The 26,144-nt window shown below is 54.5% G+C and overlaps 1 protein-coding gene across 1 annotated transcript in view; it reads right to left on the reverse strand.

The window, feature by feature from the left end:
* Positions 1-1,657: 1,657 nt before the first annotated feature.
* ADAMTS2 (ADAM metallopeptidase with thrombospondin type 1 motif 2) overlaps positions 1,658-26,144 on the reverse strand; it is a 230,117-nt gene continuing 205,630 nt past the window's right edge. The window contains exons 14-22 of the mRNA XM_025388450.1: positions 23,988-24,111; positions 23,444-23,524; positions 21,193-21,359; positions 18,959-19,118; positions 17,000-17,132; positions 15,957-16,164; positions 13,848-13,977; positions 12,879-12,968; positions 1,658-5,126 (exon numbers count right to left, since the gene is read on the reverse strand). Coding sequence (XP_025244235.1) covers positions 4,669-5,126; positions 12,879-12,968; positions 13,848-13,977; positions 15,957-16,164; positions 17,000-17,132; positions 18,959-19,118; positions 21,193-21,359; positions 23,444-23,524; positions 23,988-24,111 — 1,551 coding nt within the window. The 3' untranslated portion in view covers positions 1,658-4,668. The remainder of the gene's footprint in view (positions 5,127-12,878; positions 12,969-13,847; positions 13,978-15,956; positions 16,165-16,999; positions 17,133-18,958; positions 19,119-21,192; positions 21,360-23,443; positions 23,525-23,987; positions 24,112-26,144) is intronic.

Here is a 26,144-nt window from a genome sequence, read left to right on the forward strand (position 1 = left end):
TTTTCAAGACAAGTTATTTCTGGGAATACAATCAGTCAATTCATCAAGACAAAAGGATGATGTCACCAAGAAGATAACAATTAGAAATGTGTATGTTCTAAATGTGGTTTCAAATAGTAAAAAGCTTGTTCTTTAAAACAAAGGGAAAAAGGGGCCAGGTGGCTGTGGCTCCCGCCTGTAATCCCAGCACTTTGGGACATCAAGGCAGGTGGATCACCTGAGGTCAGGAGTTCAAGACCAGCCTGACCAACATAGCAAAACCCTGTCTCTACTAAAAATACAAAAATTAGCTAGGCATCGTGGTGGGCGCCTGTAATCCCAGCTACACTGGAGGCTGAGGCACGAGAATCCCTTGACCCAGGAGGCAGAGGTTGCAGTGAGCTGAGACCGTGCCAGGCACTCCAGCCTGGGCAACAGAGCCAGACTCGGTCTCAAAAATAAATAAATAAATAAATAAATATAAAAGAAGGGTAAAAATGGACAAAACTGCAATTGAAATGGGAGAAATAGTAAAATCCATGATCAGTGGAATCTACTGAAACAACCTTCTGGCTGGGTGCGGTGGCTCACGCCTGTAATCCCAGCCCTTTGGGAGGCCAAGGAGGGCTGATCACCGGAGGTCAGGAGTTCAAGACCAGCCTGGCCAATGTGGCAAAACCCCATCTCTACTAAAAATACAAAAATTAGCTGAGCGTGGTGGCACGTGCCTGTAATCCAAGCTACTCAGGAGGCTGAGGCAGGAGAATTGCTTGAACTCAGGAGGTGGAGGTTGCAGTGAGCCAAGATGGCGCTATTGCGCTCCAGCCTGGGTGACAAGAGCGAAACTCCCTCCAGAAAAACAAACAACAACAACAACAACATAGCAAACAAACAAAAAAACCTAACTTTCTATCAAACTGGTAGAACAAGGAGACAACAAAATCAAGATACAAAGTATTTCAATAACAAATCAACAAATTTGACATCATGGGCATGTATAGATAATATCCCCAACAACCGCCAATTCCCTGTTCTTTTGGAATGCATTGGAATACTTACAAAAATTGGGACAGAAGAAATCTCCTCTGCCCTCCTACCCCTGCTTCTCCCTCTACCTGCTGATAGCAACAAAGGCCAGAGATAAGGGAGTTTTCTTTAGAAGTGGAACACGAAGTATAAGTTGGGTGACCAAATTTAACAAATAACAACACAGGATTCTCAGTTAAATTTGCATTTCAGAGAAACAAAAAATAATTTCTTAGAATAAATATGTCCCATTTTCATGCTAAAAAAAAGTGTGTGTGTTGTTTCTCTGAAATTCAAATTTAACTGTGCATCTAGTATTTCTTCTGGAAACCCTAATCACAGGAGAGAAGGGATTGTCATCAGGGAGGAGATGTCTGGAGACCCTTCATCTCTTCCCTGAACTAAAGGTTTGGTTGCGGCCCTTGGCTCAGTCATGTGACGTGGAGAGCCGATCCATGGGGAGCTGGGAGAGGGAACCTTTCTTCCGGGTGCCTTCTGCCCCCTTTGCATGGTTCTCCCTTCAGCAGCCATGGCTCAGTGCTCCCCAGCGCCCTGACCTCTCGGCCTTGTGAAGGCAGCACATCCTTCCATTCCACCCACGTTCCAGCCAGGCACGGGCACAAGTGTAATCAAGACAACAACAAACGCAGGCATGATTTGCAAAAACACAGACATTTTAACTTTAATAAGTTATAAAAGTAAGGAGTCAAATTTTACATTACAGAACGAAAATGTATTGATTGCTGTATCGGTAAGCCAGAATTTTGTGATTTGAGTTCAGCACCTTGATTCAGTATGGCGGCTACCTGTCATACAGGAGGGAGGAGGAATGTAATGCTTCATCTGCTAAGATGTTGCTATTGAGCACCATTTATATACTCAAAACAAACAGAAAAACCTTAAAATACAAACGAAAGGCTTATACATGAAATTCCATGGGTTTTCCAAAAGGAGTAAATCAGAGAACTGGGTCCCACAAACCTAACACGAGTCTGCCCACTAATGAGAAGTGTGTCAGGGACACTGTTGCAGATTTTCTAGTGCAGCGGAAGGTCTGAGTCTCATCATGCGGTTAGAAACTCAGCTGGAAGACATCTGTCTGCCTCCTCTGGGCGTCAGGAGCCTCTCAGATGCAGAAGCTGGCTTGCGAAGATCAAGACTGTCACTGAGCCGGTTCTCCAAGGGGGCCCCAGCTCAGAGGAGATTTGCATCGTTTCTCAGAGCCCGGTCAACGTTGCCATTCCTTGGACAGAGAGACTTCTGAGGACCATCCGGCTCTAGAGGACTCTTCTGATACATGGCTCAAGGATTGAGGATGGCATAGAGGGTCATGGCCGTCAGTCCCAGAGGGCACCTTGCTCCCTTCAGCAGAAGACGGATGCCCAGGGGATGCCCCAGCTGGGCCTCTTCCCAAAGGCTTCCAGCCTCAAGCCAGGAAGCCCTGATCTGCTGAGATCTGGGAATGGAGTGTTCCCATCCAGAGGCCCCTAAGCTGGGTAAACCGAGTCACACTGTCTGCCTAGTGTTAGTCCTGAATTTCCTCCATATCCTAGGACAGACCCAAGTAAGAACCGCCCAGTTCTTCAGCCTATGAATAGCACCAACTGTCCTGGGTTCAACCAACAATGGAAAGCCTCGGGCTCCATTTCCTAATGACAGAGGCAGGATTGCACACATGCCCTAAACCACATCTTCTTAAGGAAGGGGTCCTATGCGAGATACTCAGAAAGGCTTTCTCCAGTTTGGTTCTCCAGGAGACACAGGGACAGTGCGCAGCATGTGTGGGATGCAGTGACGGAGGGCGGGAGGCTAGCCATCGAGGTGGAGACTGAAGCATCAGCCCAGATTCTGTCCTTGCTGGTTCCTACATCGTCATTTTGTCCCTTGGATCATACACACAGACCCACCCACACATGTGCAGCCTCAGACAAACATATTTAGCACCTCAAAACTCAGTAGAAGGTAGGCACTATGCTATTATCCTGAGCCTCATCCATATAATGGGGAAATAAACAAGAACAAATTCTCGAAGAATGAGGATTGGTGAGAGTACACAGCCTCTAGAAGTTTCTTAAACAGGAAAAGCTTAAGAATTATGTCAGGCTAAGCCCAGCTAAGGAGCTAATGTGCCCCTGGGTCTTGTAATCCTGGAAAGTTTAAGTTTCACTTTCATAAAATACCAATGCGGTGAGAGGTAAAACCGATCCACTCTTCTCCCATCCGCCCCCACTCCCTTCCTCCTATTTCTCTCTTACTTGCATCTTGCTCACAAAGCACCATGCTCTGGAAAACAGGAGCTATGAAAGTTTTCAAGGAGCAAAAGATAATGTAGGCTCTCCCCATCTCCCACCCTATGCCCCCATCAGAGGCCACATTTTGCGGTCACTGCTGGGGTCTGGAGCTCCTAAGAGACAGAGGCGAGAGTGGGGCAGGGCTGGACAGGGAAAGCCCATTCCCAGCAAGCAAGCAAAGCCCACAAAGCCCAGGATCCCAGAATCCTTAGGCTTGGCCATAGGGAGATTCCAGGCCCTTGAACTGCTCACTGAACCTTCCCAGTGGAGCACGTGCCTCCCTCATCCTTCACAGGTACTTGGGGAGGGAAGAGGCTCTCTGGGGAGCCCTGAAGCCAAGGTGGCCAGGGAAGAATGCAGGAGCTCTTCCCCCAGAGCCTGGAAGGCAGCCAGCAAGGCCAGGACTAGTGGACAGGGGAGAGGCCTGGGAGGACACCCCACTGTTTTCTTGGCATGGACCCTGTTTAGACCTATCCTTATGTCCCGTTATAGGATTCTCATTACTTTCGCAGGTGAAGAGGACAGCTGCACAGCTCAGACTCGGTGGAGACATTCAGACGCAGTACAACATGAGCACCAAATAGGTCAGATGGCCTTTAGTTCTTAATTAGTAAGACTGCATCAGGCCAAGCGGAGGCCGCCTTAAAATATTCTGAGTTGACCTTTAAGGATTGAGTTTTTTCATGTGAAAATCTAGACTTCTTCTGACAAAGGACACCATCTGGCAAGGCCAGGGAGAGCGGAGCAGAGATGAAGAGAGATACAGATTTCACAGTGGCAGCAACGGCCAAAGCCAACAATCAGCTCCAGGTGGGTGTGGCTGTCAGGGTGGCCATGGTCCCCAGCGGGCCACTACACTCACCCTGGTCACCTGCCTGGCCCTGGAAGACCATTTGAGTTCATCACCTCCATTGTACTCATCTTGGCAACTGGTCAGTGATGCAGTAAATCACCATTTCTCCTAAGAGTCCCACAGGCTGTGTCTGGGGATCACTAGGGAATGTCATGCATCACCGCCAAGGAAAGGAAGATTCCCAATCACTGCTTAGCAACTTGGGGCCTATTTTGTTTCTCTCAGAGTGATCCCTCTTGCCCTGCCCTCACTGACGGAGGCTGTAGAGCCTCTATGTTCCTCTCCACTCCACACCCGACACCACTGCAGGATTTGGTCGCTCCCGGGCTGGGAAGCACGTGTGCTAACCTAGTTACCACATGCTCACGCCTATCTTCCTTACATCATCCCCCTCTTTGTTTTCTCAAAACCTTTTGGAATCAGGAATTTTGACTTCATCTCCATGACACAGGATTTGCTATCCCATGGAATATCTCTATAAGCAAGAAAAAATGCTAGTGATGCTATCTTTCCATTTTATTAGAACTTTCCGAGCATCTCTTTCTTCCGCATCTCGTCAATGAGCTCTTGGATTCTTTGGTTTCTGGTCTTTTCATATGGGCTTGGTCGTCGAGGGATTAGGTTGGGTGGCTGGACTTCATCTTCTAGGCCATGAATTTTGTAGGGTTCATCTACAGCATTGGTTTCTGGGTGATCCTCTGTGGCATTGGTGCTGGAGGCATTGAGAGGGACATCCAGGGGGGTGCTTGGTGATGGCTGCACCTCCGTGACTACAGTGGGCACTGGGAGGGTGGGCATGAACACATCAATGTCGTTGTGCTTCCCAGGCGGTGGCTGTGTCCTGCCCTCCACGCCGGTGAGGTTGTTGTGCAGGTCACAGGACTTGCAGCACAGCTTGTTGTAACCTGGGATGGAGCAGTAGCGAGACAAGACTTCCATCCTACAGAATATTGACTTGTCGCCTTGGCAGTGGCCCTCTGAAAGAGAAAAGTGGGACAGATAACCAAAGGACAAGATAAGGGGGACTTTGTTCCCCCACAGGGTGCAGCTTGCTGGAGGAGGCATATGGAAGAGCCCAGAGACAGCACAGAGGCAAGTGAGCCCAGGCAGAAAGTCTGTGTGGGTTCAGTGTCAGAGCATTCCCAGAGCAGGCAGCGTCCAGGGACCCCTGCCCTGAAGTGCTGACACACAAGCTGTGAGCAAGGCTTCCCTCTTCCAAGCAGGCCCCAGCTGAACCTGGATGTTTCAGTATCTCTTAAAGTTTGAGAAAGAAATGAGGCCTGTTTGTTCTTACAGAGTGATTCCAAACTCATCTTAAGGAATAGGACATCATCACATCTTCACATTTGACATCCCAGTGGTAACCCCAATGAAATTTTGTGGCAAGGCTTGACTCTACAATAATCTATAAGTAGTAACTATAACAAAATTAAACCTAGAAGAGTCAATTCCTAAGACCCAGTATAGCAAATCCCAGTGCTGCTGTGGCCCTGCCATGCTCCACAACTCCCTTATGTTGCTCCCGTTCTGACCCAAATGCCCCAGATGATCTTTTAACTGAACAAAGCCTAAGGGAAAGTTAAAAATCACCCAAACCTGCATGGGCTGTCTTACACTTGCCTCAACTTACCCGACAGCCTCATGTTCAGCCTCTGCTCCATCCCCCTACGGCACCACCACCTTGCACATCCAGCCATTTCCCAAAGAAACATGCTGCCCTCACATAGATTAATCCTTCCACCCTGCACATCCTTCTCTTTCCTTTCCACCCAAGAAATTGGTCATCTGTGGTCCAGCGTGCATGGAGAGCCCCCACTCTCCACAGAAGCCGCCATTATCTCTCACTTTCCACCCAGCCGTCTTCTCTCTGGCCCATCTCGACCTCTGTCTGCAGCTACGTTCATCACCTCTTCTTTTGCTCACTCTCTCTTTACCCTCTGTCTTCTTCCCAAGTTTTCGCCCCTTCCCTCTCCCCACCTCCTCATTCCACAACACAAAAATTAAGATTATTTTTAAAAATTCACTCAAGAAGAAAGAATCAGTCATGTTACAGGAGATACTCAAGCCACTATAAATTCCTAATCACTGACCTCCGTGAGCCCAACACCACCTGTTATGGTCTCTCCTCAGCAGCTCTCTACTCTCCACAGTGATGACTTCAGACCTTTCCCACACTAACCCCTGATGTGCCCTCCTTTTCCCTCACTCTCCTTAGTTGAACTCATCTACTATTGAAAGGAAGGAAGGAGGGAGAGGGTGAAAGGAAGGAGTAACTGAAGGAAGGAAAGGAAGGAAAAAAGGAAAGGGAGGGAGGGACAAAAGGAAGCAAGGGAGGGAGAAAGGGTCGGGCACTGGATGGGAGCCACATCTTACAGTTATCCCATACACCAACATATGGCACCATCTACACCTGAAGCTGTCCAACCCGTTGAAACTCCCCACAGTAACAGACAAGACCCCCCTCCTCCCATCGAGGGCCAGTGGTTCTGATGTTCTCCTGCTTCTTAATGGCCACTGCTCTAACCTGTAATTTTCCCTTAGAAGCTGGTGACAGACCACCAGCCCCAAACCCCTGAAGCTTCAGACTTGCTACAAGCCAAATCCACTAAGCGCCTGTGGGTCCCAAAAGCCTCTGAGACCCAACCCCTGCAGCATGAGCTTAGGGCTTCTGCTGCACCCCCCACCCCCCGTCTCGGTGCATGGTGTTTCAGGAACACAAGCCAAATACCTGGGTGCCCTGTCCTAGACACTCTCAGATATGCCCTTGTTCTTCCCCCTCTCCCACCTCCACCCTGGCTGAGCGACCTCTTGGCTACACTATGGGAGGGGTCTGTGTCCATTCTTTACCCATGTCATCTAGCTATCCTGCTTCAGTCAGAATGCTGTTTTGTCACTGAAGATGTGACCACGGCACACTCCCCCCACCCCCTGCCCTCACTTGAAGCCCCTAACCTGTCCCCTTCACCTCTCCAGCCTCCCTCTGGCCTTAGACTCCTTGCTCTGCATGGACCTCCTTCTGGCCACAGGGTCTTTGCACATGCAATGCCTCTGTCCTGCCTCCAGCTACCAGCCTTCCTCCTTCAGGGGCAGCAGGAGCACATCTTCCTCAGGCAGGCATCGCCTGACCTCCTTGAGCAGGTCTCTGCAGCACACGGTCTCAGCGGCTGCTGAGATGCAAGATTGTTCACATCTAATTTTCAGATACGTGACTAGTGCCAGACGTTTTCATTATCCTGAAAGCTCCGAAGGGCAGAGCCCCAGAGCCTAAAACAGTGAACCAAATAATGCATAAAGGCATAAAAAAGATATGAAACAGATCAATGTGAATAACTGAGGAAGTTCAAAACAGGTAAATTTTGAACCTAAAAATAGCAAAGCTCTAGGCAAGAAGAACGCAGAGAGGCCCATGCATCAGAGGGCGCCCAACTTTGGCCCTAAGCTTCTAAGAGGCCAAAATAAGGAGAACACATGACTGGCTGCAGGTCCACCATGAAAAGGGAGTTAAAACCCATCAGCCATCAGGAGAAGTGTGGGTCTCCCTGACACTGAGCCCAAGAACCATGCTCACAATGCCACGGAGGAAGGGGGAGGGCCTGGTGCCCAGGGGAGATGCCAGAAGTCAAATCGGAAGATCCTGAGATGTGGCTGTCAGGATTTTGCAACTGGCAGAAGGCTTTTCTCAGATAAAACTCTTACACAGATGCCCAATATATGACACAGATAGACTCAGACTGCTGATGATGGTGCTGTTTGACGGTGGGTGGAGGAGACACAGGGCCCCCGTCCCTGCCCCACCCCATCCTCTCCAGCAGCCTGGGAGGCTGAAGGTGTGAAACCACTGAGCCCCACCCTCAGGGAAATACCGGGGGTTCTGGATAAGAGCTGATGGCAGCCTCCCCACCCCCTACCCCACAGGCTTTGACAAAGGAGGGAGCCTGGGCCTGACGGTGCTGGGAGGGACACCCCGGCCGCACACTGTCCCCTCTCCTGTTGCCTGTGCTTTTTCCTTCACACAAGTAAGGCTGGTATGACACATTTATCCACATCTCCACTCCCTCACTGTCTCCCCCGCCAGGCTGGGATCCCTGAAAAGCAGGAATCACATCCACCTGGTGCAGTGGTGGCCACCTACGGCTAGTGTGCCAAGTCCCTCCCTCCACCTGGTTTTGTAAATAAAGTTTTATTGGATCAGGGCCATGCCCATGCATTTCTCTTTTTTTTGAGATGAAGTCTTGCTCTGTCGCTGAGGCTGGAGTGCAGTGGCGCAATCTTGGCTCACTGCAACCTCCGCCCCCTGGGTTCAAGAGCCTCCTGAGTAGCTGGGACTACAGGTGTGTGCCACCACGCCCGGCTAATTTTCATATTTTTAGTAGAGACGGCGTTTCACTATGTTGGCCAGGCTGGTCTCGAACTCCTGACCTTGTGATCCGCCAAGACCTCCCAAAGTGCCGGGATCACAGGTGTAAGCCACTGTGCCCAGCCCATGCATTCCTTATTTGTAGCTGCTTTCCCACTCTAAAGGCAGAGCTGAGTCCCGTGACAGAGACCGTGTGGGCTCCAGTGCCCAAAATATTTACTACTTGGCCCTTCACAGAAAAGACTGACAGATCCTGGGTCAAGTGCATGCCTAGGTCAGAGCCAGGCACGAGAAAGTGCTCTGTAAATGTCTGTAATGTGAGGGGCAGCAGCCCCAGGTGGGGTCCCCCTTCCACCTAGTCTACATACTAGACTTTTTAATTTTTTATTATTTTTATTTTTATCTTTTTGAGACAGAGTCTCGCTCTGTCCCCCAGGCTGGAGTGCAGTGGCGCGATCTCAGCTCACTGCAAGCTCCGCCTCCTGGGTTCACGCCATTCTCCTGCCTCAGCCTCCCTAGGAGCTGGGACTACAGGCACCGCCACCTCGCCCGGCTAATTTTTTTGTATTTTTGGCAGAGATGGGGTTTCACTGTGTTAGCCAGGATAGTCTCAATCTCCTGACCCTGTGATCCGCCCGCCTCGGCCTCCCAAAGTGCTAGGATTACAGGCGTGAGCCACTGTGCCTGTCCTACATACTGGACCTTCTATGTCTGATTTTCTCCCAACAGTGGGTGGCATTGCTCTTAGTTTTTAAAAATAAAAATACGTCAATGAGTAAATACAAAATTGAAATAAAATCCTGGCCAAGAGCTTGACTATGCAAATATCCCACAAAAAATTCAAAATAGCCTAGAAAAATTTCAAAGCAATCACGACCAACTGATCTGAAAGATACCCCAGGGTTTGTGCATTTTTAAGTATTATCACAGACCACAGAGGAGAGTGACGCGCCTGAGACAATGACTGGCGATGCCTCTCTGCCAAGATGATCACTGTGGTTTTATAATACTTGATCTTCAGCCGTTTCCAGCAGCAATTAAGTAGCGAGACCTACTGTCTTCCAGTGAGTGACAGTCAAGCATTGAGAGTAAACACAGTTTTCATAAACTGAAGTCACTGTGGGCTACTGCCACGATCTTGGCTACACCTGAACAGCACCTGTATTATTTGCTTAGTCGTATCCTTTAAACTAACTCCTTTTTAAACTTAAAATTTGTTTTAGGAGAAGACCTTATACTACCACCACTCATGGAAAACTACTGCAGTGAACAAAGGTAACCCTAAATAGGAATACAAAAAAAAAAAATAAAAAAGTTTTAAGTCCTTTTAAGTCAATTTCAAAGTCACACTTTAACTCATCAAATTCTAGAGAGAGACTCCTGCCTGCCAGGCTCTGAGCTGAAGGGAAATGAGCAAATATGAGAGGCTAAAGCTGGTAGCAAGTGAGGCTTTCTTCCTGAGGTCACGGTAAAGTAGAAAGGGAACTAGGAAGGGACGGCTCAGTGCAGTGCAGCCCAGGCTATGTTTATGCACCACCAAATCACCTTCCATTTCCCATGCTTTGGAAAATGCTGGATGGAGAATACCTCATTCTCATTTCTCAATAAAGGAGTGATGGGCTCAGGCACCCATGCCAACATTCAAAAGGTCATGCAGCTGGTTAAAAAAGCAAGAGGCACCCTCCTCCAGATGCGCCCTCCTCAGCAGCTGGCTGTAGGCGGTGTCTCCAGCCCGGGCCTAGGAGCCTCTTAGCGGGAGTTGCTCCTGACCCATCTCTGGGAAGAGAGACTGAGTGGAGGGAAGCACTGTCGGACCCAATTTTCCCTGATGCTCCTTGTCTCCCTTAAGCTTCGATTCCTTTTGATGATCAGTGGTCTGAGCTCTGGGCAGGCTGAACTCAGCCATCGCTACCATACTCTCTCCCCAAGCTAGCCCCTGGGCCTGGCCCTACACCCAAGGCCTGTCCCCATGATGCTGGGCTGCTCCCCACTGTTCTTTCTCATGGTCTCCCACGCTTTCTTCCCCCTCCCTGGTGGGACTCCTCAGTGGTACAGAAAACGGAGAAGTGAGACTCCCACGGGCAGGGCACAGCCTGGGCCCCAGGTCAGGAGGTCCCTGTTGAACCCAGACCCTCTTTCTGGCCATTGTCAGCAATGTGAGAGAACACAGGCCCTGTGGCTGCCTGGGAAGACCTCAGAAGACACGGGCAGGCCGGTTGCCCAGAGAGCCAGCACTGCCCTGTCCCCTCTCCCGACCCAGGCTTTCCCGGGGCTGGCCCAGCCCCCACCTGAGACAGCTGGGCACCTCTCCCTTCCTGAACAAGTAGCCCAAGGCTGAGAACTGTGCCTGGAGCCAGGGTAGTGACCTGCTGGTGGCTCACGGCAGGTGACCTGGACCAGCAATGTCTGGGCTACTGACCCTACATTCCCACTCCACAGGCTCTGCGCCCAAGATGAGGAGAAACCCATCTCCGTCCCTTTACCTGACGAGGAGACCTCCATATAGAACCTAGATATTCTTGCGAGGTGCTCATTTGACATGATTCAAAACCCGGAATCACGGTGGAGTGTCTGCATGATTTGCTATCAGATTTTGGAAAATGCCTGGGGAGGGGAGATATACCTTTCAGGGCGAGGGGCCCTAAATATCTATCTTGGGCAGTGGGGAGTGTGGGGCAGTAAAGTCGAAACCGGGGTGATTAATGCTACCGAGTGAGGGCCCACCACTCCTCAGTGTCTGGGCCGTGAAAAAGAGAAGGAGCCATCAGCTTGCCAAACCCACGCACCCAGTTTTACGGAACTTTTATTGAGTTTATTTGTGGGATGCATGACAGGAGGTCTTTCCATCATTAGTAAGAATAAAAGGTCATTTTCACAGTCACTTTGGCACACGCTAACGTCTCATAAAAATAAAAATAAAAAAAAAAAAACAGAAAAGCAACGACAATGGAACCTATAGAATACGTCATCAAATACATACAAAACACTAATAAAATATCCCTGATAAACCAAAGTGCATATGCCCAGGACAGTATTGCACCTTCCCCAGTCGCACGCGTCGCTTGCATGGCCTCGTCCAAGTTGGAAGTTAACAGTCGTGAGATTAGTACGCAGGTGCACACCAGTTATTTACAGAACAGTAGTCAGAGCCGCAGGGGTAGGGGCCGGCCGCCCGGCAGGGGTGCGGTGTGAACAGAGGCGGTGGCTGGGGTGGAGGGGCGGGGCGGAGTGCTACATGGATCGCGGCTCAGGGCCCAGGGGGTCGCCCCCCGGGTGTAAGGCCGCGCTGTGGAGCACCCTCGGGGGCTCCATGCAACAGTCAGCGCCGACTGGCCGGGGGGGGGCATCAGGGCCGACTCCAGCCCGCAGAGACCGACCGTGCGCACCGCTCAGCCCAGGGAGAGAAGCCGTCTGCACTTGGAAACCTTAACCTTGGCAAAGGTGGATGAACACACCAGCTCCCCTCTACCTTCCCTGCCTTCGGCCTGGCCCACGTTCCCCCTCTGAAGCTGGAGCTAGCAGCCAATCCTGTTACCTTTCAACTTTAAGGCATTTTCTACATAGTTTTTCTAAGCAAAAAAGCAATAAAAATTGAGGTAATTCTGTAGTTGTTCACACTGGGAGGCGAGGCAGGCCCGCACCAGACATTCTCTCAGCCCTACGGAGGGGGTCCTGTGCGCGAGATGAGAAAAGGCCATTGGGGCTAATGGGCGGACAGTGGAGGTGGGGAGGGTCCCCACGCCCCGACCCGGAGGGACGCGCCCCTCTGCCGCCTCCGTGACCGGACCCCCGCGGGGCAGGGCCGGGCCGGGCGGGGCTGTGAGTTGCGCAAAGGCCGGGTGGAAGCAGGCCAGAGTTTCACGAGTCAGAAGGACACGCTCAGCAAAGGGTCAGCAGCAGCAGCGACAGCGGTGGCAGCCGGGAAGCCCCTGGCAGTGCCGGAAACTCGGGGTGGGGTCCCCGCACGACGACGACGCAAGACCGCGCCCCCGAAACCCCCCAGGCCGCGCCTCAAGGGTGGGCGGGGCTGGGGGCGGGCTCGGCCCGGACAGACGGTCGCCCTTTGGCCACCGGCCCCTCCTGCAACCACGACAGATCTTTGCCCCTTCACAAGCCATCACCAACCAGGTTCCGGCCCCAGCAGAGGCCCGAGCCCCCGCCACGCCTCGGCGAGGCTGGCCCTGCCAGCAGGCAGCGTGGCCCGGAGCAGACGCCGAGCTCAGAGGCCCGGGAGAAAACGGTCACCCCAGAGCGCGCCCGGAGAGTCAGGGGAGCTTTCCATAGACAGAGAGGAGGGGGGCCCAAGGCAAGCTCCACAGGGCGCAGGGCATGCACTGGAGGGCAGAGGCAGAGTTATAAACGGGTCGGTTACTTGACGAGATCTTCTGGATGGGCGAGTCGGGGTCCGGGCGGGACAGCCACTGAACTACGTAGCTCTTCTTGGAGGGGTCTGAGAAGTTTCCTAGAGGGAGGAGAGAGGGGCTGCGGCTGCGGGGCACCAGGCTGGGCCCCCACCCCAGGCAGAGAGGCTCCAGGTCTCCCCGGGTCCTGGGGAAGTGTCATTCAAGGCCTTCCCGCCCCGCCCTCCCCATCAACCTCCTCCCCCCCCAGAAATGGTCCTCACTGCCAAGTCCACGCCCACCTCCTGCCCCTCCTGACGGCATCCTGGGTCTCAGCGATCCCGTCTCTCCCGCTGCCCTGGCATGCAGGCCCTGCCGCCTCCTTTTCTGGGCCAGCTTCTCTGCCTCTGCACCCTGCCCCCTCCCCAGGTTCCACCTGCTGACTCCAGCTCTGAGCTCCCAGAAAACTTGGACAGAGCAGTGCCATGGGAATGAGAGATCCCGGATCCACACTCCCCAACTGGGTGCAGGTGCCTAGACCCCCCAGAGCTCCCTCCACTGTAGAAGGGAACTGTGGCAGGCAGGGTCTAGTCTTGAGCTGTGTGGAGACCTTAGACGTGGCACATGTACAGCATTTGGCCAGGCATCTGTGAGCAGTGGGTATTCTGGTTCTCCTCGAAGGGCACAGAGCACACCCTCTACTCACACAGGCACCCCCTACACCATGGGCACCAGGCACTCCCTAGCTGACCAAGTCCTGCTGTCACCGCGAGTCTGCAGTGCCCTGAAAGCAGGCAGGGGCGAGTCAGCTCCACACAGCTCCCTCCATTTCCTGACAGGCAAAGGTTCAGACCTGGCCTCAGCGCTCTGCTTCTCCACGCTTACAGATGCTGTGTCCAGCTACTCTCTGGCAAGAGCCAGATTTGCCTGAACCAAGTCCGACAACCCCGCCCTGGACTGCTGCATGCTGGGAGCAGGGGCAGGGGCTGCAGAGGGCTTACGGGGACAGGGGCCAAGCCTGCAGATCCTCGCCGTCTCAGGCCGCTCCTCTTGGCAGATGCCGAAGCTGTCGTCCGCAGTGCGGCAGAGCACTGGCCGCTCCTGAGTGCCGTTGCCACAGGTCACCGAGCACTGTAGGGGGAGAGTCGCCAGGCAGGGTTCACCTCCCATGCAGGGCCCACACTGGCAGAGCTGGAGGAGCCCACGGTCCCCAGGCACATGACCCAGGCACTCAGGAGGACATGTGGGACAGTGGAGAGAGTCGGGTTAGAGGCTGTCTTGCCCCACCCTCGGGGGCTGCTCCAGTCTCCTGGGGTCTAAAGAAGGGACCCACATGCCTGTCTCTCTGCCCATACACAGACTGGCATAGGCCCGGCACTACTGGGCTCTCAATGACAGCCTCCCTTCTCTGGCTGGAGGAGGTCCAAGGCCCAGGAAAACCTGCTGTGCCCTGGGCAGGGGTTGGGGTGGGGCACTGCGAAAGCTCTGACTCAGCCTAGGAGGTGCCAGTAAGCACCCCACAGTCCTGGACACAAGGCTCTACCACTGGTGCCCTCACTGGCTCCTGCGGCCCCCAGCACCCCCGCTGCTCCGCCACACTGACCAGGGAGGTGCCAGAAGGAGCAGCCATGCCCAGCCCTGCCCGAGGAAAACTCTCCAGTCCTCACCACGTGCGCAGGACGAGGCCGACTCAGCAGACCTGCATTGCTCAAAGCCTGCACATTCCCAACACAGGCCGTTTTTTTTTTTTTTTTTTTTTTCTTTTGTTATTGATTTTGAGACAGGATCTCACTATGTAGCCCAGGCTGGAGTACAGTGGCACGGTATCAGCTCACTGCAACCTCCACCTCCCAGGCTCAAGCAATCCTCCCACCTTAGCCTCCCGAGGAGCAGGGAGTACAGGCACATACCACCACGCCTGGCTAATTTTTTAAATTTTTTGTAAAGACGGTGTTTTGCCATGCTGCCCGGGCTGGTCTCTAACACCTGAACCCAAGCGATCCACCCGCCTCGCCGCCCAAAGTGCTGGGATTGCAGGGATAAGCCACTGTGCCCAGCCCTTGTGCAGCTCCTGGGAACCAAGCTCATGGAAGGTTCCACCCATTAAGAGTGCCTTTGCATGCTTGAGGCCTTCAGTCACGCAGTACCAGTTGGTCTGGGTAGTTCACACCAGCGATGATGGATGGGGAACACCTGCTTTTCCTCTAAAGTCTGAGGTCACACCTACGTAGCTGACCCCAGTGAAAAGCCTGGACGCCCAGGTTCTGGTGGGCTTCCCTGGTTGGCAGCATTTCACGTGCATTGCCACACATGGGTGCAGGGAGAATTCAGGGCATTTCTGTGACCCCACCGGGAGGGGACACCGGGAGCTTGCGCCTAGATTCCTCCCAACCTCCTCGCCTGTGACTTCTTTTTCCCAATTCTACTCTGTATCCTTTCACTGTAAGCCCCTGCAACTGCGAGTCCGCGAATCCCGCTTCTGAGTCCCTGAGCCCCGCTTCTGAGTCTGAGTCCTCCTAGTGGATTACTGAGCCTGAGGGTGGTCTTAGGGAGCCCCTGACACATGCTCCTCCAGCTCTGCCAGCGTGGGCCCTACATGTGACTGGGCTGTCAGAGCTCACGTCAGCTCTGGTCTGGCCTCGGCTGGCTCTCAGGCCCTGCCTCTAGGACCACCCCTGTAGCCCTTCAGTCCATCCTCATTCTTCCTCCCAGCACAAGCCTAAGCACGCCCTGCTGATCTCCCCTCCTGCAAGTTTGGCTGGCCTCCTAGATACCCCTCCCACCTCTGCATGAGACCCAGGCCTCCCCTAGGATCCTGGAGCCCTGAACATCCCACTGGGCCTTGGAGCCCAGGCTACCCTCAGTTTCCTGGGATTCCAGATGCCGTATCAGACAGAAGCCTCCGCCTGTGCAGTAAAGACACACATTCCACTGGTTTCTTAGCACAGCACTGACCACGTGGCACCCACTGGTGCCCTGAAACCCACAGGATGTGGCTCAGGACAGCAGCTACATCCAGACCCACATGCCAAAGAGGAATGCTCTGGTCACCCCAGTCCCACCCAAGCTCAGTTTGGGAGCTGAGGACATGGGATTGGGGGATTGCTCACCTGGGACCAGGGCCCGGCTCGCCAACGACCAGGGCAGAGCTCGCGGTTGCAGGCCCGGCGGCTCTCGGGCCGGGCGTCGTTGCAGTGCTTGGTGTGCACGGAGCGGGTGGTGTTGTTGTGTAGGGGCTGAATGCAGCGCACGGAGCGTACCTGCAGGCCTGTCCGCCCACAGCTGTGGCTGCATGGCTCCCACTCGCCTGTGATCCACCTGCCAGGGCAGAGCAGTGCACGGTCAGGCCTCTGCAGCACCTGCAGAACCCGCCTGGCTGAGCTTCAGCACTGCTCCCTGCAGCCCAGGTAGACAGCGAGAACAGAGGGCAGCCTGCTCCCCTCCCCGGTGCACCTTCTCTTATTCTCACTAAGATGCTGGCCATCCAGGCTTGCACAGGGGGGAAACTGAGGCTCAGCTGCCGTAGGTCCTATTGATGATGAGTCCCATGCATTTCAGCACTGGGAGACCCTGGTGGAACTGGTGGCTGTGGAGGGCCCTGGCCTCAAGAGGTTTCCCAGCCTCCTTAGGGTCTGGGCCCTGCTACCTGGCCTCACCTTCTGCTGACGTCACAAATCCTTCTGGACAGAGTTCAAGAGCACGGTGGATTCCCTCAGCACCCTGTCCTATGTGGCCCCCACCTGCCCATTTACCAACCGTCTTCCCCACTGAGGTCCCTGGGCCCAGAAATGCAGCTGGGCCCAGCCCCAGGGCCTGAGCATCAAAGCCACTATTTAAGAAACATCTATGACAGGGCCAGGAGGCAAGCCCCAGGCCTCTGAACCTCCTTTTCCCCATCTGGGCATCACTGTTTCTTGTCACCTCTAAGATGCACATAACTGTTCCTTCTGGCGGGTCTGAAGCTGGGGTGCACCTTCTGCCCTGCAGCATCTTAGATTCCATGAAATGTGGCGAGAGAGACTTTGTCAAATGCCTTGGAGGATGCCAGGCCCAGGCCCCACACCTCCAAGCACGGGACCCCTGGTGGCCCCTGGCCTCTCGCCTCTAGTGGGAGCCTGAGCTGGGGGCACTCACACTGGCTGGGGGCACTCACACTGGCTGGGAGCACTCCTGCGGGTTGCACGCTCGGCGGATGGCTTTGGGCTTCGAGAGGGCGGCACAGAAGCCACGGTGCACCATCTTGTGGTCCAGCCTCCGGCGGCAGCCATACTTGGTGAACTGGGACCCTGAAGACAGAGAGCTCGAAGGGGCTCGGTGGGGCAGCACGCCCCACCCACGGGGGCAAGGAGGGGTGGGCTTCACCAGCAGTGCTGGCCTCATTCTCCTGCTCACCCTTGTGATGACGATAAGGGTGGGCAGGGCATCGAGCCTGCGGCTGGCTGCGGGGAGGCTTGGTGTGCCCCAGGCGGAGGGGCGGGAGGGCAGCAGAGAAGCCACTTTATCCCCTAGGCTGCTTCTCCCTCACTGGGCTCCTGGGTCAGAGTGGAGGCCCTATTTCCTCTCTACTGCTAGGGCACCGCTCCTACCTTGACCTCACATGCCCAGCAGGCCTGGTGCAAGCCAGGACCGGGGAAGCACTGGGCCCGCAGCCCGCATGCTTCCTCCCACAGGCCCGGAGCAGTTGTGCTCAACCTGGGTGATTTTCTCCAGCAGGGGACATTTGGCCATGTCTGGGACATTTTTGGTTGTCATAACTGGGGGAAGGGGTGCTACTGGCATCTGGTGGGCAAAGGCCAGGGATGCTGCTCGGCACCCCACAGTACACAGGACAGCCCCCATGGCGGAGAGTGACAGAGCCCAGAATGTCAGTGATGCCCAGGCTGCGAAACCCTGGCCTGCTGGGTGAGACCAAAGAAAGCACGGGGATAAAGCCCGACCTCCTCTGGGTGCCTGGAGGCATCAGGAAGCGGAGGCTGGGAGGCTGACGTGGTGGAAAGGTGGTGGAGGGACTCAGGCGAGGAGAAGCCTGCGCAGAGGACCCAAGGGGGGACATGGTGTGTCCAGGAAAAGGCCTCAAGGCCAGCGTGGCCAGGAACCGGGGGTGAGGCACAGGGTAGAAATATACCCGGAGAGGCCAATAAGTTGCCCCAACCCTGGAGGCCATGAGGAGCATTTTGGTTTTTATCCTGAGAATAGAGAAAGCTGCTGAAGACTGTGACACCAGGAAGAGACACTCTGATGTGTCCCCTCAAAAGGTCACTTTAGAGTGAGAGTGGACACACAAGGGCCAGTCCAGAGGAAGGTGCCAGGACTAGGGGAATGGCCAGGAAGACGGGAAGAGCAGACAGGCCCAGGAGATTCGCGGGAATCACCAGGAGTGGATGTGCTGATGAAATCCAGGCCTGGTGTAGGGCCAGGGGCACACAGGGGCCCCGGAAGAGGACCCTTCCATCTGCCTGGGCCAGGGAATGACCCCACCTCTTGGTGAGCTCCTTGTCCTCTAGGTGTGGGCTCAGCATGGCATCAAGGGAGGTCTGTCATGGCCACTTGCCTGGTATTGCCCAGCCCCCTGGAGCAGTGAGCACGCAGGACAGATCAGTGCTTCCTGTCCACCTCTGTGTCCTACGTCTGGGGTCCAAGGGGGGTAGGATCCCTCTGTGCTCAGCCCTGCCCCAGAAACATCTGGGAGGCTTTTCCCAGTGAACAGAGGGAGCAGCCTCTGGGGGTGGCATCTGTACTGCCAGAGTCTTGCCTGTGCGATCCTGCCAATGCCATGGCGTGATCCTTCTGAGATCCTTCTGATGTGTGATGCCCACACATCAACGTCCCGCCAGGCCAGCCTGTCACCCCCACACTGAAGCAGGCCCACAAATACATACATGGTCCATGCCCCACACGCCCTTTGGCCACCTTGGACCCAATGCCCCAGCACCCACCCTTCCTGCCCACCCGCTGGCCCCTCCAGTGCCGCTAAGCCCTCACCCACCCAGGCAAAGGTCCCTGCTGCAGTTCCTCGGTCCCTGCTCACGCTGGGCCCCACCCCAGGGAGGCTCCCTACCTTCTCGTGGCCACCCTCATGTCACCCAGGTCCCCAACTCCGAGACCCCCTCACCTCCGCCACAGGGCTTGGAGCACGGAGACCACTTCTTCAGGGCCCACTCGTAGACCACAGAGTCATCTTCCAGAACATTGTTGTCGTCGACATTGAGTGAGTCCTCATGGATCATGTATTTGTACGTCAGTGAGACCCGGGTGTCTCCCGCCGGGATGACCTGTGCCAGCCCAAGAGGCCTTGATGTGCCTGGCCTGCCTTCCACGCTTCCTCCCCAGCCAGCTTAGGAACGGCAGCCAAGGTCGCCTCCAGAGGAGTCTCATCAATCATGGCAGCTACCCTACCGTCCATGAAGTCGCCCCGAACACCGTATTCATGAACACAGAGCCTTTACCCCAGGGGCACAGGGAGAGGTTCCTGTGAGCCTCTGTCTCAACATGTTTTTGTTAACTGACCAATATATAACCTGGTTTTATGTGTGAGTCTGTTTATTTTTCTGTTTGTTTTTGTTTTTGAGATGGAGTCTCGCTCTGTCACCCAGGCTGGAGTGCCGTGGTGCGATCTCGGCTCACTGCAACCTCCGCCTCCCAGGTTCAAGCCATTCTCCTGCCTCAGCCTCCCAAGTAGCTGGGACTACAGGTGTCTGACACCACATCTGGCTAGTTTTTGTATTTTTAGTAGAGACGGGGTTTCACCATGTTGGCCAGGCTGGTCTTGAACTCCTGACATCGGGTCATACACCTGGCTTGGCCTCCCAAAGTGCCAGGATTATGGGCATGAGCCACTGCGCCTGGCCTATTTGTGAGTCTGTTTAAAGACACTTTATTTGATATTGACTGTGATTCATTAACACTGAACTCACAGTCAATAGCACTGCAGCCCATGCCTGAACGAAGCTTATTCAACACATCTATTTTCTTCTTAAGGCAACACTTCCTGGGCTTAGGAACACTGGACAGCGCTTCAGCAATAGGCTCGGGGTGATTTTAAACAGTGAAATCACCCCCAAAGTAGCACAAAATGTGACATATGTGACACTCAACAGACTGCAGAAAGAACCCATTTGTGGGATGAGAGCGGAAACAAGCAGACAGCGTGCCGAGTTGCTCCCACCTCCACTGGGAACACGTGTGTCAGGGAACTCACACTTCACCGCTCTGTGCATGTCCATTTGGGGCTCACAAATCAATGTTAGTGAGCAGGTGAATTTGCAAATACAGAAACCGCGAGTACCGAGGACCAACTGCTCACACACTGATGCAGGCAGGTCACCAAAGGCACTTCCAGGGGGCAAGAAGTCACTGCAGGTGAGGCGGGCAGGGTGGCATGGGGTACATACGGCATACCTGGCTCACTGCTGCACCTGCTTACAGGTGCACCCACGTGTGGAGCACTGGGGGCGGGCAGATTAATCCCAATGCCAGCATGCCCACCTTAGGGGAGGGGCTCCAGAACACGAGAGCCTTATTTGTGATGGGTTTCTTTTTTTTTTTTGAGGCGGAGTCTCGCTCTGTCGCCCGGGCTGGAGTGCAGTGGCGCGATCTCCTGCCTCAGCCTCCGAATAGCTGGGACTACAAGCGTGCACCACCACGCCCGGCTAATTTTTTGTATTTTTAGTAGAGACGGGGTTTCACTGTGTTAGCCAGGATGGTCTCGATCTCCTGACCTCGTGATCCACCCGCCTCGGCCTCCCAAAGTGCTGAGATTACAGGCGTGAGCCACCGTGCCCAGCCGATGTGTGCCTTTTTTGACAAATAAAAGATATCCCTATGCAGTTAAAATTAAATTTTAAAAAGTGATCTGACCTCGTCGAAACCATGTAAAAAAAAAAAAAGTGATTTGAAAATCCAGCCCCCTTTGTACTTTCCTATAGCCAGGAGATCTAGGGTCCCATCCTGCTTAGAGACGCACTCCAGCACAGCCTGGATCTGGGCATCTAACTTCCCGAACCCTGTCACCTCCTGGAGTGTTACTGGCTTCCAACGTAACAGCATACTCGAATGTGCATGCTGATGGCAGCTGTGAATGTCATTCAGATGGTGAAACCGAAACCCTCAAAGGTCGAGTGTGCCCAAGGTCACCTAGGGGCCATGTGGGGTCCAGAGCCCCGACTCGTGGACGCATGTCCCTTCCTGGCTCTGATGAAGTCGGAGCCCCTTGGAGCCAAGGGCAGGCCAAAGGGGCCATGCAGAGTGTGACCTGAAGGGTCAGGAGGCTCAGTGTCCCAGGCACCCCCATCCCTCCCCCAGTGGCCACCCGCACCCCTGCCTGGGCCCAGCCCTGCCCAGACTCACCAGAACCGTGATGGTACCGTGGAGGGGGCCCATGGTCTGCAGCGTCTCCCGGCCATCCTCATCCCTGTACTCCCACTCCACGCCCATGGCAATGAAGGTTTTGGAACTGGCATCCACGTCATTCTCTTCATTTAAGATGAACTTGCCTGTCTCCAGGTTCTTGACGGCTGAGAATGGCAAGACCAAGTCGCCTGTTGTGGTCACCCAAGGGCAGGACCCAGGCCCACTGGTTTGGGCTGGTCGGGGAGTGGTGGGCAGCCAGACCCCTCATCTCTCTGGTTGCCCCCCGCCAGTTTCCTCTGTGCCACGACAGCCCAAAGGGCTCTGGGAGCCCTGCTTGCCCATCACTGCTCCCTTGGGACCAGATTACCCTCGACTCACAGCCTCTGCCCCCACCAGCCCTGGAGGTGCCGGCTCCCCTTGGAAGCCACTCAGTAGCTGCCAAGACCACCTACCGACAGCCTATTGGGAGCACTCAGTGGGCACTTAGAGGCCACCCTGGGCAGGATGGCTGGGAAGGGTCTCTACCCAGTGCAGGGCATCTGCTGGACAGGCGAGCACTGGACCCTGCTGGGGTAGGGACTTCCTGCCATGGGGTGAGCAGATGTCTGGCTGCAGGAGCAGAACCCCCATCAGTGACCATGGCCCAGCCGAGGCCCCAGCAGCTCCCCACAGCTCCAGAAGAGGCCTGGCCCGATTGGGTGACACTCAGGTCATCTAGGAGCGGAGGACCTGGCTAGCCAGGAAGCCCCATGCTTTCTGCAGTGTGGGGGGCGGCTGCTGCGGGGCAGCCGGGTGGCGTGAGTAGAGCTGCAAACAGGGCACTAGTCAGAGAATCATTCCCTGCCACATCCCCTGTAATTCTGTCAACTCACACACAAAGCCTCTGCTTGGTGCCACAGGCCCCTGACTTCTCTTTCCACGGAGAGTGGCCTCAGCTCCACAGGCGGTGGCAGGAAGCAGTGTTGGCACAGAAATGTCTTTTGTTCAGAAACTGACTTTTCTGTTCACTTTCTGCTTCAGGCAAGTGGTACAGGTTTTTGAATTTAGGGTAGCAATCTAAAGTTTCCTCTTAAGATGAGTAAGAGGCCGGGCGCAGTGGCTCACGCCTGTAATCCCAGCACTTTGGGAGGCCAAGGCAGGTGGATCATGAGGTCAGGAGATGGAGACCATCCTGGCTAACCCGGTGAAACCCTGTCTCTAGTAAAAATACAAAAAATTAGCCAGGCGTGGTAGCGGGCGCCTGTAGTCCCAACTGCTCGGGTGGCTGAGGCAGGAGAATAGTGTGAACCCGGGAGGCAGAGGTTGCTGTGAGCCAAGATCGGGCCACTGCACTCCAGCCTGGGCGACAGAGCGAGACTCAAAAAAAAGAAAAAAAAAAAAGAAAAGAAAAAAAAAGGTAAGAAAGAAAAATGAGTATCAAAAGAGAGTGAGACCCTGTCTCTAAATAAAAACAAAATAAAATAAAACAAAAGGGCGTGGTGTGTTTGCCAGGCAGCGTGGGAGCCCCAACCCTGTCCAGCCTCCTGGGGACAGGGATGAATGTGGGGCTCAGACTGGGGAAGGGACTTATCCAGGGGCCCCAGCAGTCCCTGGTATCACTTCTGACCTTGGCCCACGAGTCCCCAGAAGGCAGGGCCCAGGCACCTTCAGGGGAAGGGCGGACAGGCCGTGAGAGCCTCCCACGTGGCCTGGGAGGGCGCAGTCTCCCAGGCAGTGCTGCTTCGTGGAAAGGGGCACCCAGAGGTGTGAGAACATCCATATTTCCAGGAGATACCAGAATCCCTATTTTAGCTGGAATCTCTTGAATTTAAAATGAAATGAATTGAAAATATAAGTGCACTGTGTGCGCCCACCTGCCAGCTGCCTTGCTGTGGGGATGGGAGGGCTGCCCAGGACCCTGCTGCCTGCAGACCCTGCCTGCCTTCCTAAGGGCAGGGGGCCTTCCCACACCAACCGTGAGAACAGGTGACAGGGAGTCATCCCGTAGACTGAGGGACACATGTTTTGGATATACGTCCTTTCACAGCTGCTGCCAAGTGGAGCCCTCTGATCCCAAACCCTGGCCTCTCCACAAAGGGAGGACCCTGGGAAAGGGCCCAGGTGGGCTGAGCAGAGGGACAGGTGCGGGAGGGGCTGCCCTGGCTCAGGTCACAGCTGTACAACCCAGGCCCCTGACCCCTAGCACTGCCCATTGATCCCAGAGGAGCCAGGTCTTGAGGACGCCGAGTTGTCCGGCTCTGAGACTCACCCAGATGGTGGCTGGTGGCGTCTACCTCCTGAATGAGCAGGTGCCTGGCTCCCGCGGGGATCTCAAACATCTTGATGTAACCTTTTTTGATGTGGAAAGACACAGCAAACTGAGAAGGGAAAGGGCTGCTCGAATTCGCACAGTGCAAGGGGGGGCCTCGCTCTTCAAGGCAGTTCCCTTGGGGGCTCTCCCAGGACCCTGGTATTTCTCTGGCTTTGAGCACCCACCTGAGAGGGGCCACCAGGAAAGCTGCTGCCTCTGGGCTAGTCTCTAAGGCCCAACCCGGGCATCCTCATAAACTGGCATTCTCCACTCTGACTCCTGTGACTCAGGCCCCCACTCTCCTCTTCTCCACCCACCCTGGCACCCAGCTGGGGCTGTCCCCGACTTAGGATTCTCCCTCCCCATCACTGTCACGACCTCTCCCCCTCCCCAGAATAGTCATGACCCTGGACAGTCCCAGGATGAGTCAGGCCCGCAGCTGTCTGGGCATGAGCTACTGCAGGCATCCAGGCTCCAGGGCAGAGGGCAGGGACTCACTCACCGTGCTTCTTGGGTGACCGTGTGAACGTGCCCTTGACCACTTTGCAGTGGCTGTTGTCCCCTCCACACACGCCACACTTGTCTTCCTGCTTGCTGGAGCCGATCACACCGTCACAGCCTACCTTCTGTTGGGGGAGGAGGCAGTGAGCCCTTGAGATGTCCGGCTACTAGAGTCAGGGTCATGCTATGTTGTCCCCAGTCTCGAACACCTGGCCTCAAGAAATCCTCCTGCCTTGGCCTCCCAAAGCATTGGGATTACAAGCATGAACCACCTCGCCTGGCCTCATCTTTTATTACCTCCAAAATCAGAATGTGTCTGGTCATCAGTTAAACCGACCTTACCTGCCACCTACAGCATGTCACGACTTGGCAGTTTCTGTCTGGGTCCCTGTATATGTGGCTTATCTTGGGCAGGGGACCCACCAGGGCCCAGGCAGACACTGTCCCTGGCTTGGTGAACATTTATGTTTGGCAAGCGGGAGACGCTGTTTATTTTTAAATTTTTTTTTGAGACAGAATCTCACTCTGTCACCCAAGCTGGAATGCAGTGGTACAATCTCAGCTCACTACAACCTCTGCCTCCTGGGTTCAAGCAATTCTTCTGCCTCAGCCTCCCGAGTAGCTGGGATCACAGGTACCCACCACCACGCCGGGCTAATTTTTTTGTATTTTTAGTACGATGGGGTTTCACTGTGTTGGCCAGACTGGTGTCGAACTCCTGACCTCAGGTGATCTGCCCGCCTTGGCCTCCCAAAGTGCTGGGATTACAGGCCTGAGCCACTGCACCCAGCCAAGTTTTGATATTCTTTAATAGACAGAATCCAGTTGGATATTATTTTTTGACCCAGTATTAGATTCTGCATGAATATTTATGTTTTCTAATTATGCAAAATTGAGCAACCTGCTATTACCTGTCAAAATCAACATTAATAAAATATTTAACCTATTCTTTTTTTTTTTGAAATGGAACCTCGCTCTGTCGCCTAAGCTGGAGTCAGTGGCGCGATCTCGGCTCACTGCAGCCTCCGCCTCCCGGGTTCAAGTGAGTCTCCTGCCTCAGCCTCCCGAGTAGCTGGAACTACAGGCATGTGCCACCATGCACGGCTAAATTTTTTTGCATTTTTAGTAGAGATGGGGTTTCACCATGTTGGTCAGAGTAGTCTCAAACCCCAGACCTCAAATGATCTGCCTGCCTCGGCCTCCCAAAGTGCTGGGATTATAGGCGTGAGCCGCTGCGCCCAGCCCCTATCCTTCTTTAATATCAATGTGAGGAATGAAGTGAGAGCCATACCCACTGAGATAGTGGGTTAGCGATCTTCCCTCCCCGTTAGGTTTGCAAGCATGTTCACAGCTGCCATCTAAAGCTACTTGTACTACAACTGTTTCCCATGCTTGCTGCCTGTATTAATTATGTTTTTGTTTTTTAAAATTTCTTATGTCTTGATATTTTGACATCTTGAAAATCTTCCTGTCTGGGGAGAGACTATACCTCCCAGGGCTCCCCAATTCTAAGGGACAGCAAAGCACTGGGCTGGGGACATACCTTTCATATGCAAACCAGCCAGTCCTCAGTCTATACCCCAAGTACCCCCCTTTATCCAGGCCTCACATACCAAACCAAGGTTCCTTCACCCTAAGTCATCCCAGGGTCAGGTACCAGACAACTGGGGACCACCCTGGACTCCAGAGCTCACTGGAGTGGTTCAAACTGGCCATTCCTGAGCTGCTCCCCTTGCCCTGCCCTGCCTTCCTGAGGAGGCCTCTCAGTGACATTGGCCTCCCCACATCCTCACTGGGTCACCTCCATAAATTAAAATCCCATGGGTACAAAGCAGACACCACCTGCGCTTGTTTTGGAGTATTTGGTGTCACCGTCTCTGAGCCAGCTGTATAGCCCAGCCTCCCTGCCAGGCTCTGGCTGATCCGGCTGAACCAGCCTCTCTGCCCTGCCAAAGTCACAGGAGCAAATGCAGGGCAGCCCTCGAGCACCCCCCTGGCTCCAGCTCCCAGCTCCCAGCCTCCAGCCCCCAGCTCCCAGCCCCCAGCCCCCAGCTCCCAGCCCCCAGCCTCCAGTCCCCAGTCCTCAGCCTCCAGCCTCCAGCCCCCAGCCCCCAGCCCCCAGTCCTCAGCCTCCAGCCCCCAGCCCCCAGCCCCCACC

Source organism: Theropithecus gelada, chromosome 6 (assembly GCF_003255815.1).
Source record: "Theropithecus gelada isolate Dixy chromosome 6, Tgel_1.0, whole genome shotgun sequence".
Lineage (NCBI taxonomy): Eukaryota > Metazoa > Chordata > Mammalia > Primates > Cercopithecidae > Theropithecus > Theropithecus gelada.